General features: G+C 32.7%; 1 protein-coding gene across 1 annotated transcript; it reads right to left on the bottom strand.

Annotated features, from left to right (window-relative positions):
- On the bottom strand, nt 1-5,577 carry LOC113853178 (photosystem II CP47 reaction center protein-like). Its single transcript, XM_027483679.1, has 4 exons — nt 4,025-5,577; nt 3,197-3,428; nt 1,617-2,255; nt 1-686 (listed from the first exon to the last, which is right to left on the bottom strand). The coding sequence occupies exons 1-4, from the start codon at nt 5,543-5,545 to the stop codon at nt 181-183; spliced, it is 2,898 nt and encodes a 965-aa protein (XP_027339480.1). The 5' UTR covers nt 5,546-5,577; the 3' UTR covers nt 1-180.
- Between the last annotated feature and the right edge of the window lie 6,242 nt (nt 5,578-11,819).

Genomic DNA, 11,819 nt, shown 5'->3' with positions numbered 1-11,819 from the left:
ATTATTTATAAAAATAAAGGTGAAAATGTGTAATTTGAATCCTTAGAATAAATCCATATACTCGGAATAGGCCAAAAGATGTATCTAGGGATTAGTCGTTTCAAAATGAATTCTCCCTAGATACACAATATACATGGCATGATATTTTATTTCACAATTGAATCCATTTAATTAAAAAGTTTAAAAAAGACCTAAAATTAGAGATTTCTCAATAGGTAATGTTGCTCCAATACCCAACCAAAGGGCTACTATGGTACCAATTAAAAAGATGGTTGTTGCTACTGGACGGCGAAATGGGTTTTGGAATTTATTAACATTTTCCAAAAAGGGTACTGTTAATAATCCCATAGGTACCGAAACCATTAAAAGAACGCCTAATAACTTATTGGGCACTGTACGAAGTATTTGAAATACGGGAAAGAAATACCATTCGGGTAGTATTTCCAAAGGAGTTGCAAATGGATCCGCGGGTTCTCCAATCATTGATGGTTCTAGAACCGCTAATCCTACGTTACAGGCAATAGTACCCAGAATTACTACTGGAAAAATATATAAAAGATCATTGGGCCATGCAGGTTCTCCATAATAATTATGACCCATTCCTTTAGCCAATTTAGCTCTTAATACAGGATCATTCAAGTCAGGTTTTTTTGTTATTAGGATAGGTGAATTCTTATAGATCCATCCTCCGAAAGAACCGGACATGATAATTTTTCATCATCCGGCTCGAGCACGAATCAAACATTTCGAATGTATCCATAGAAAAAATGCATATGTTATCCACACATATAGAAAGATTCCATGTAAGAAAATAAACCTTATTTTCTTCTCCGAAGTTACAATTATCTTATCTGCAAAAAAAAAAAATTAAGTTCTTTTATTATTAAGTAAACTTAAGTAAACGCTCAATACCCAAGTAGGCTTTCAAAGTGAATAGTGCTTTTTGGGTGATCTCAAACCTTGCAATTCTTACCCCCCCCCAAAAAAAAAATCTTGGAACTTTTTACGTACAAAGGATTTACTTGTTACTAATATAATCTAACCCCTGTTCTTCTTTAGATCCACTTGGTTTACTCCGATAGTATCATAAATCGAGTCAATGCATAGGAAATGAATGCATTTCCATACTATTAAGTTCAGTGAAATAGAGAAAATATAATTCAGATTATCCCACATCACTTTTTTTACTGGATGTTACGGAGCCTGTTCATGCAGGATATGATCGAGTCTGATCATAGAAAAGATTCTTTACAAGTGAAACCAGCCTATCCTCTGTAGGGACGGACCTTGCGTGGTAGTTGGAATAAAGACACATTGAATTGTAAATTCAAATGTGGCAGATAAGAGAAAATCATATATCTGCGTGGCCCAATCAATAGTTCAAGTCACACACTCCCATAATCCATTTCTTCTTCGTAGAATTCCCTTCAACTATTCGTGTATGTAAAAAATAATAATAATCCAATTTTGTTAAATTGAAGGAAAATATCCAAATACATGTCTTATTCTTTTAAATAATCCATATTTGTAGCAATGAAATATATTCCTCCCCCAAATAAGAAATGATTAATTACAAATATCTATGATTCATATTTACTATAAAGGACCAGAAATGCCTTGCTTACGTATCATTGGAAAGTGCATTAACATAAATACGGCAGTAAGAAGAGGTAATACAAAAGTATGCAAACTATAAAAACGAGTCAAGGTGGATTGTCCCACACTAGAACTTCCGCGTAATAACTCTACCAAAGAGGATCCTATTACAGGAATAGCTTCGGGCACGCCTGTTACAATTTTGACTGCCCAATAACCAATTTGATCCCAAGGTAAGGAATAACCAGTTACACCAAAAGATGCGGTCAATACAGCCAAAACTACACCGGTAACCCAAGTTAATTCGCGAGGTTTTTTAAAGCCACCTGTGAGATACACGCGAAATACGTGCAGAATCATCATTAAGACCATCATACTTGCCGACCATCGATGAACTGATCGGATTAACCAACCAAAGTTAGCCTCCGTCATTATATATTGAACAGAAGCAAAAGCTTCAGTAACAGTCGGACGATAATAAAAAGTCATAGCAAATCCCGTCGCTACTTGGACTAAAAAACAAGTAAGTGTAATTCCTCCTAAACAATAAAATATGTTTACATGGGGAGGAACGTATTTACTGGTTATATCATCGACAATCGCCTGAATCTCAAGACGTTCTTCGAACCAATCATAGACTTTATTGAGATAGGTAAACTAAGGTACCCCCCCGAGAACCGTATATGAGAATTTCATCTCGTACGGCTCAAACAAAAATACCCAAATACTGGTTGTAATGAAAACAGATATGTGTAATAGAAAGCTTGAAACTTCTTAACGGAATCCTATGATTCCAATCTTTTCGGAAGATAAGAAAAAATAGAAATCCGAAAACTATTCTTTGTGGTTATAATGCCAAAATATCAAGTCGGCTCACTCGTCTTTATTTACAGTAGGCCTCTTGAATATTCTATTATTTACTTCCATTTTTTATTTGTGTGTAATGTTCTTTTTTTTACTGCTGTTTTCTTAATTATTATTATTGATAGGAATTCTCTTGTTAGGACCATATGAATCAATTAAAAAAAACATCAGATTCGTATCATGACCACGATGATTCAAAAAAAACCTTTAATCGAAGTCCAAAAATTCCCTGAGTAAGAACTGCTGGATCATCACTTATTCAATGAATAGATAGAACAAAGAAACATTTGTCCGTTGATCAAAATAAAGATAATCGACGGAAGTTTTAAATAATTTTCATTTTTCAATTTATTCTTTCAACTCTTTGAAAAGTTTTTTTAAATCCAGTTACGAGGTCTAAATATTTAGTATGAATCATAGTTCTAATATTTTAAGAATATTTTTGATTTTCTATATTCCGTACTCCAGATACTAGAATAAATATCTGACGGGGTAAAATCATCTCTATCAAGATGACAGATCCATTTTTTTTATGTTCTGTACTATCAATAAGATCCATTATAACAAGTCACACACTCATATTCCGGAAATACAGAAACAAAGAAGTTTCACGATCAAACTACCAAATCAAAATGAAATAGGCTAACGATAAAAAACCTAAATGCTTAACCTTAGTTTTCTATTGAAAAGCTAGTTACTTGATTCTTGTGAATCTAATTCATAGAAATTCCGTCCAGTAAAATGGACGAATTATAAATCTCCAAAATAATAGATAGAAATATCGCAAATAGAGCCATTGCAACACCCATCAAAGGAGTAGTTCCCCACCCCGGAGCTACTTTACCATATTCTGAATTTAATGGTTTTAATAAATCCCCTACAATAGTTCGTCTTGGACTAGACTTAGAATTACCCTCAACAGTTTGTGTAGCCATAAATCCTATTTTATATTGATTGAGATCTGTTGACTTTGTATACCATTCCGCTGTAAATATAGGATCTATATCCTATAGATCCATTGTGGTCTTGAAATTTTGGAATTCTAAGAATTTTTAGAATTATAATGGAAACAGCAACCCTAGTTGCCATCTCTATATCTGGTTTACTTGTAAGTTTTACTGGGTATGCCTTATATACTGCTTTTGGGCAACCCTCTCAACAACTAAGAGATCCATTCGAAGAGCATGGGGACTAGTTGAAGTAATGAGCCCTTAATATAATATTGGGGGCTCATTACTTCAATTGAGATAATGAAAAATCATTTCATTTTTTTAGTTGGAACTTTAGGGGGTTCTCTAAAAAAGATAGCGAAAAAAATGATTCCTAAAGTCGAAACTAAGAGGAATGTATAAACCAATGCTTCCATAGATTTAATCGTGGTTTACAATTATAGCTTTCATACCTGTTTATTGTTTATTGGAGCTCATTTCTCGGATAAAGAAAAAAAGTGAAAACAAAGTGTTTTGAGTCGAATCAAGATTTATCTGGTTCTTTATGTCAAATTCAAATCATAACAACAAAAACAAAAAAAGTCGAAAAGGAACAAAAGAATGCTCTATCATACTATCTGTCTTCTTGTAGTTGGATCTCCAAGTTTTTGGAATGCTCCAAATTCTACTTGAGCATCCAAATCTGGGTCGATCCCAGCAAAAACATCTCGGAACAAGGTTCTAGCACCATGCCAAATATGCCCGAAAAAGAAGAGTAGAGCAAACGAAGCATGTCCAAAAGTAAACCAACCTCTTGGACTGCTACGAAAAACACCATCTGATTTCAAAGTAGCACGATCTAATTCAAAAATTTCACCTAATTGAGCACGTCTAGCATATTTTTTCACAGTAGCAGGATCACTATAACTGACTCCATTGAGTTCGCCACCATAGAACTCAACAGTTACACCTACTTGTTCGACACTATATTTCGATTCTGCCCTTCGAAAAGGAACATCGGCTCTAACAATTCCGTCTCCGTCTACTAAAACAACCGGAAATGTTTCAAAAAAAGTAGGCATACGGCGTACAAAAAGTTCACACCCCTCTTTATCTCTAAAGATGGGATGCCCTAACCAACCAACGGCTATTCCATCTCCATTATCCATTGAGCCCGCTCTAAACAATCCCCCTTTTGCTGGATTATTGCCGATGTAATCATAAAAAGCTAATTTTTCAGGAATTTTAGACCAAGCTTCTGATAAACTTTGATTTTCGGCTAGCCCAGCACCAACTCTTCGATATATTTCTTGCTGGAAGTATCCTTGATCCCATTGATAACGAGTGGGACCAAATAATTCAATGGGGGTAGTTGCTGAACCATACCACATAGTTCCAGCAACAACAAAAGCTGCAAAAAAGACAGCAGCGATACTGCTGGAAAGGACGGTTTCAATATTTCCCATACGCAATCCTTTGTATAGACGTTGCGGTGGACGCACACTAAGATGGAAAAGACCCGCTAATATGCCCAATGTTCCTGCTGCAATATGATGAGAAGCTATTCCCCCCGGAACAAAAGGATCAAAACCTTCCACACCCCATGCGGGATTTATGGATTGTACCCTTCCCGTTAATCCATAAGGATCAGACACCCATATTCCAGGACCGTACAATCCTGTTACATGAAATGCTCCAAAACCAAAACAAACCACTCCTGCAAGAAATAAATGAATTCCAAAAATTTTGGGCAAATCCAAAGAAGGTTTTCCGGTACGTTCATCACAAAAAATTTCTAGATCCCAATAAACCCAATGCCAGATAGCCGCTAAAAAGCACAAGCCCGAAAACACAATATGTGCTCCGGCCACACCTTCGTAACTCCAAATACCCGGATTCGTTATAGTCCCCCCGGTGATATTCCAACCGCCCCACGAATTGGTTATTCCTAAACGAGTCATGAAGGGTATAACAAACATACCCTGTCTCCACATTGGATCAAGAACAGGGTCAGAGGGATCAAAAACTGCTAATTCATATAGAGCCATCGAACCAGCCCAACCAGCAACCAGAGCTGTATGCATTATGTGAACAGAAAGCAAACGGCCTGGATCATTTAATACAACAGTATGAACACGATACCAAGGTAAACCCATGAAAATACCCCTTATATCAACAAAAAATAGACACTATGTAACTTTATTGCACTGGAAAAAACTATACTATGGATTCTCACCTTTTACCTTTTAGTAGATTATCTCGGAGAAAGAATTAATGTTTGTTCTAGTTTTTTAGTAATAGTGTTTAGTAATAGTGGAACAATCATATTTGTAGGAACAAGAAGAAGCAGATCTATTCTATACCCGATAAGTAAGAATACGCAATGGTGGGAAGGGGGGGTTGACAATTTTCTCTATGAGTATTTAAATATGTAAATGCAGACATATTCGTTTATCACCCAAGGACCCATTCGTAACAACTTTACTCTATCTTTATCTTTACTCTTCCCTTTTTTATGATTTATAAAAAATACAATATAATAAAAGCAAATTGTTTTTAACACAATAAACCCATTCTTACGTTTCCACACTAAAGTTAAATATATTATTTTATTTTCTTTTTTTCTCTATTTTATGCCCATTGGTGTTCCAAAAGTAACCTTTCGAAGTCCTGGAGAAGGAAATGCATCTTGGATTGATATATAGTGCGACTTGTCAGATATATTTGGTCATACGGGATTTCCCCGTTCTCCCCCCCCGATTGAGATATCCTCTCTTTCACCACCAAAAAAGAATGATTGAATCATCCAAAATTTGGAGCGTGAAGTGTAATGAAGTGCAATTCGATCGATTTTTTATTTTTTGGAGGGGGTATCCAGATTACTATTCGAAATTCAAAATAATTTATGGTTGGCTTGCTTGGACCAATAAAACGAAGTATCCAGACTCTGTTTAGAAAAAAACCAATTGGTAATATATCCACAATTACTACTTCTATCATATCATATATTTTACAGAAAAAATGAAATAATAAATTCAGAGAAGAGATAAGTCGTAACAAAAAGACATGGTATTGTAATATTTGTCCTATATGTGCAAATAAAAATCGGGCAGATCCTTATCCTTACTTAGAGTAGAAAAGAAACCTAAAAGAATTGAGGAAGTCCATTCAGAAACAAGAAAATTACATTGTGATTTGTGTTCGATCTCGATGAAAGCAATACATCAATGAGAAGTTAGTTCAATAAATTTAGTACATTTTTTTTCGTTAAAAATTCGAAAGAGTCCATTATGAAAAGGGAAAGAGGGTTGAAATAGACACATTGATTCCTTTTTGTTTATATGATTTTTAGTGAACCGTATGCATCAAAAGGTGCATGTACGGCTCTTAAGGTATAAGATTAAATCCTAATCAATCGACTTTATCGAGAAAGATTACTTTTTTTAGGCCAAGAGGTCGATAGTGAACTATCGAATCAACTTATTGGCATTCTGCTATTTCTCGGTATAGAAAAATATAACAGAGATGTGTATCTGTTTATAAATTCTCCGGGTGGGTGGATAATACCCGGAATGGCTATTTATGATACTATGCAATATGTACAACCAGATATACAGACAATATGTATGGCATTAGCCGCTTCAATGGGATCCTTTCTTTTGGCAGGAGGAGAAATTACCAAACGTCTAGCATTCCCTCACGCTTGGCGCCAATGATTCTTTTATTTGAGAATATATATGAAGACTATACCTTCGCCATAAAAATACTTAAGTAATAATAGCATGGTACTTCGAATTCGATATACAAATTTTTGTTTTTTAAACCATTTGATTATGTATCGAAAAAGTAGTATGAAAGAGAGGGCTTTTACGATTTTATCTGATCTATCAGGAACCTAGTTTAGTTTTAGTGTCACAGACTTTTTTGTTTTTAGTTTTCATACCAAAAAGCTTTTAACAATATTTATGTCTAACAATATTTATTTTAATTAGAAAATAAAAAACATATGATAAAAAACAAGAAACTTTCGGATTGCTGAATAACAAAAAAGACGAAATAAGAAAACAACGGAACCATCATAGTATTTAAAAAAAATACTCAAAAAGAAAAAGGAAGGTTGGTTATTGTATTATTTATTATTTAAGGATCTGGATCCAAAAAACCCAGTAGATTTTCTATTTTTTTTTCTTCAATGGAAAAAAATCCATAGAGAAAATACTCTATCCATAGAGGAAAAAAAGAAATTGCATACGTGGAAAAGAAAAGCCGTATGCATCAATACGCAAAAAATGCTTGTACGGTTATTGAATCTTATCTTTGCTCATTTATTTTCTTATTTGTATTTATTCTTTTCACCTTAGTTTGAGGACGAAAGAAAATATTGACTAATATTGGGAAAATCCGCATCAAAATCTTTATCAAGATAAAGAAAAGACTTATAAAGTTATATAATCAGGGTAATGATCCACCAACCCGCTAGTTCTTTTTATGAGGCACAAACGGGAGAATTTATCGTGGAAGCGGGAGAACTACTGAAACTGCGTGAAACTATCACAAGGGTTTATGTACAAAGAACGGGTAAACCTTTATGGGTTGTATCTGAAGATATGGAAAGGGATGTTTTTATGTCAGCAGCAGAAGCCCAAGCCCACGGAATTGTTGATATTATAGCACTTCAATAAACAATTAGTAACTAAGATTCTTCTCAAAAAAAAATACAGGATTTGAGATTGAATTTTATCTCCTTAATCCTTTTAATTTAATATAACTTTTTTTTTCTATTAATTAATCTATTAAATTAATAAAATATAAGTAATTCATAATCATCGGGTTAGGATTGATCTAAACCGGCTCATTATGTCTATAGGATCCACCATGCCAACTATGAAACAACTTATTAGAAACACAAGACAGCCAATCCGAAATGTCACGAAATCCCCCGCTCTTCGGGGATGCCCTCAGCGCCGAGGGACATGTACCAGGGTGTATGTGTGACTCGTTTAGATCATTCTACTAATAAAAAAAAAAAGAAACCAAACCCATTTTTTCAGTATTAGCGATCAGTTAAGATAGTGTGAATGGAAGAACTCCATTCACACTATCTTAACTTAAAAAAAAATCTATTAATAATATAAGCATTCTTCTATCATATATAAAATTTATGATTTCGATTGGTGTAAACCCAATCACCCCAATTTGCAATTTAAGATGAGAAACACTTTTCCATTGGTAACAAATGGTTACCCACTAAGCGGAGAAAATACTATTAAAGAAAAATTATGCCCCTAATTTATTTTGCAAAAACGGAATAAGAAGGTCAGTTACCCAGCTAATTTTCATACTTAAACACCGTTACTGTATAACTTGATTTCGTTGTAAAAAACCTATTACTAAATATTTCATGGGTAGAGCCAAAGAATGTGAACTGTACAAGTTAACAATAACATTGATTAAATAAGGATTAAATGAAAGAAGGGGCTCCGGTGTATAGAGAGGACCTAGTCGTTTAAAAAAGAATCATAGAAACGATGGAACCCATTCTTTTTTTTATCTATATCCTATTTAATTTACTATGTTTTTTGATACCTAGTATCAATACAATTTCTTATTTCAAAGTTAAATTAAATACTTAGAAAAAAATCGTGGTTGGGAAGGTTATAGTAGCAAAAGCCATTGGAATTTTTTTTTTATACATTGGAAGAATCCATCTTTGTTATTAATAGACTAGGAAGAAGAAAAGAATAACTGAAAGAAAAAAATGAAATAGTTATTCACCAAAGTCTCATTTACTCAATGACCAGAATTAAACGAGGATATATAGCTCGGAAACGGAGGACAAAAATTCGTTTATTTACATCAAGCTTTCGCGGGGCTCATTCAAGACTTACTCGAACTATTCCTCAACAGAAAATTAAAGCTTTGGTTTCGGCTCATCGGGATAGAGATAGGAAAAAAAGAGATTTTCGCGGTTTATGGATTAGTCGAATAAATGCAGTAATTCGCGAGAATCCAAAAATATACTATATTTACAATAATTTCATCTATAATCTATACAAGAAGCAATTGCTTCTTAATCGTAAAATAGTTGCACAAATAGCTATATTAAAAGAGAATTGTCTTTTTATGATTGCCAACGAGCTCATAAAAACTAAAATTTCCCGGAGACTGAGCTCCGGGAAGGTATAGAATAGAGATTTGTATGATAAAATTAGAATTCATATGATAAAGTGATCAAAATAAACAACCAAGCTGAATCAAAAAAAGATTTATTCTTCTTAACGGATTATCCTTTTTATTACAATATAACAACCCAAATTGAATTGTTGGAGTTTTCGAACAAAACATCAATCCACGTTTGATTTGAGTTTAGATACAAATTTGAATTCAATTAAGGAGTAACTCTATTTTTTTTTTTTTTTAAAACAGTAGCAGTTCTAGCAGTCGACTCGCTTTTTTCAAATTGTTTTTCATTATTAAGAAAAGGTAACGAAGATAAAATACGAGCTTGTTTTATAGCAATCGTAATTAATCGTTGTTGTTTTAAGGTCAATCTATTCACGCGTCTAGATATTATTTTTCCTTGTTCACTAATAAATCGACTAATTAAACCCATGTTTTTATAATCAATTTGGTCCCCCGATTGAATCGGGGGCAAACGTCTACGAAAAGATCGCTTGGATTTAAGAAAGAGTCGTTTAGATTTATCCATGGTTTGTTTATTCCTATTCCAAAAATCGCATTTCTTAAAAGAAGATTTGTTTTTTTTTCTTTCTATTCTTAGTTTCTTTTTTTTTTTTGTTTTATAATGAAATATATGTTTTATAATGAAATATATGTTCTATAATGATATATGTATATAATTTAATTAAAAATTATATACATATATGAAAGATTGTTTTATTACATGTTATGTTCCTTGGTTAGAAAGGTAACACATAAGCGATCAATTTTCTCTATTTCTTGATTTCTGCGTGAATCGTGTGTTTGCAACAACAGGGACAGAATTTTCTCAATTCCAACCGACTAGGCGTATTGTGTCGATTCTTTTGAGTAATATATCTGGAAGTACCCGTTGATTCCTTATTAACACTCTTTTGATCACAACTGGTACATTCCAAAATAACAGTTACTCGGATATCTTTACCCTTGGCCATGAACCTCTCCTTTGGGTTTTTAATTCACTTAACTCTTCTATTTTCGAAGTCGAAGCGAAGAAGAAAAAAGGAACGAAAAATATTAAAAGTTAATAATTCGAAATAAACTTCTGAAAGATTTCGTTCCAATTAATGTAGTACAGTAATCATTAAGTAATATAATGATTTGGAACTATATTTTGTTTCGAATCGCAGTACAATATTTTAGTTTTCATTTAAGTATCTTGTATGATATTTTGCCCCCTTCCTATCCATTCCATTTTTATTTTTGGTCTCACTCTATTTATTATTAATAGAAATGGAATGAAATTCTTAATTCAATTCCATTGAAGCCTAGACCAGATTCCGAGTTTCACTGAGGCTGAATCCACTTTTATCTTTTCTAATTGAAAAAATTTTCATTCTCAAAAATAAGAAATAAAGAAGAGGGAATTAATTAATTAATTACAGATATTGAATTGATTTTCTTCACCCCTTCCCGTGCTGTGCCAATAACTAGAATGAAAAAAAGGGGAATATCAATGCATCTGGGAAAAAACGATTGATCTCTATCAAGAGACCCGCCAAAGCCCCGAACCATAGAGTACTTATTACTGGTGCCACGGAAAGATATGTTTTTAGATCTCGCATTTCAAATCCTCCTTTTTTAGAATATTTTCTTTTTATTTGATTCTAGTATTTATTAATTTGATTCTAGTATTTATTAATATTATTTATTCTATTTTTCATAAAAAATATTTAACTATATTATATTAATATTATTATATTAATTACGAATAATTCGTTTATTTAATAAACGAATTATTTTCTTTTGAATTTTTTCATTATTCTATTTTCTATTCTATATATTCTTTTTTTTTTCTTTATATACATATTATTCTTTATTCTTATTATACTTTCTATTTTAAATTCTATTTTTATTCTATTTTTTAATTTAATTCAATATTCTTTCTTTCTTCTATAGAATATTTCTTTTTCATATTCTATTCTATATTATAGTCTAGGAAACTAAAAAAAAAAGAAAAATGATAGGATAATTGATATGTATATCAACGAAGAAAAGAAAAATGTGGAAAATAAGACAAAGATTCTTTATAATGATACTGGAAACCAATGGAAAGGGATGTAGCGCAGCTTGGTAGCGCGTTTGTTTTGGGTACAAAATGTCACGGGTTCAAATCCTGTCATCCCTATCCCTAACTATTACTTATTATATGATATCACTTATCATATGAGCAATAATAAGGGATCATATAAAATAATTTATGAGAATAAA

This window comes from Abrus precatorius, unplaced genomic scaffold (genome assembly GCF_003935025.1).
Source record: "Abrus precatorius isolate BTA unplaced genomic scaffold, Abrus_2018 Scaffold0, whole genome shotgun sequence".
In the NCBI taxonomy this organism is placed as follows: Eukaryota; Viridiplantae; Streptophyta; class Magnoliopsida; order Fabales; family Fabaceae; genus Abrus; species Abrus precatorius.
Note: the sequence above shows the minus strand (reverse complement) of the source record. Positions and strands in the feature narration are given on the sequence as shown.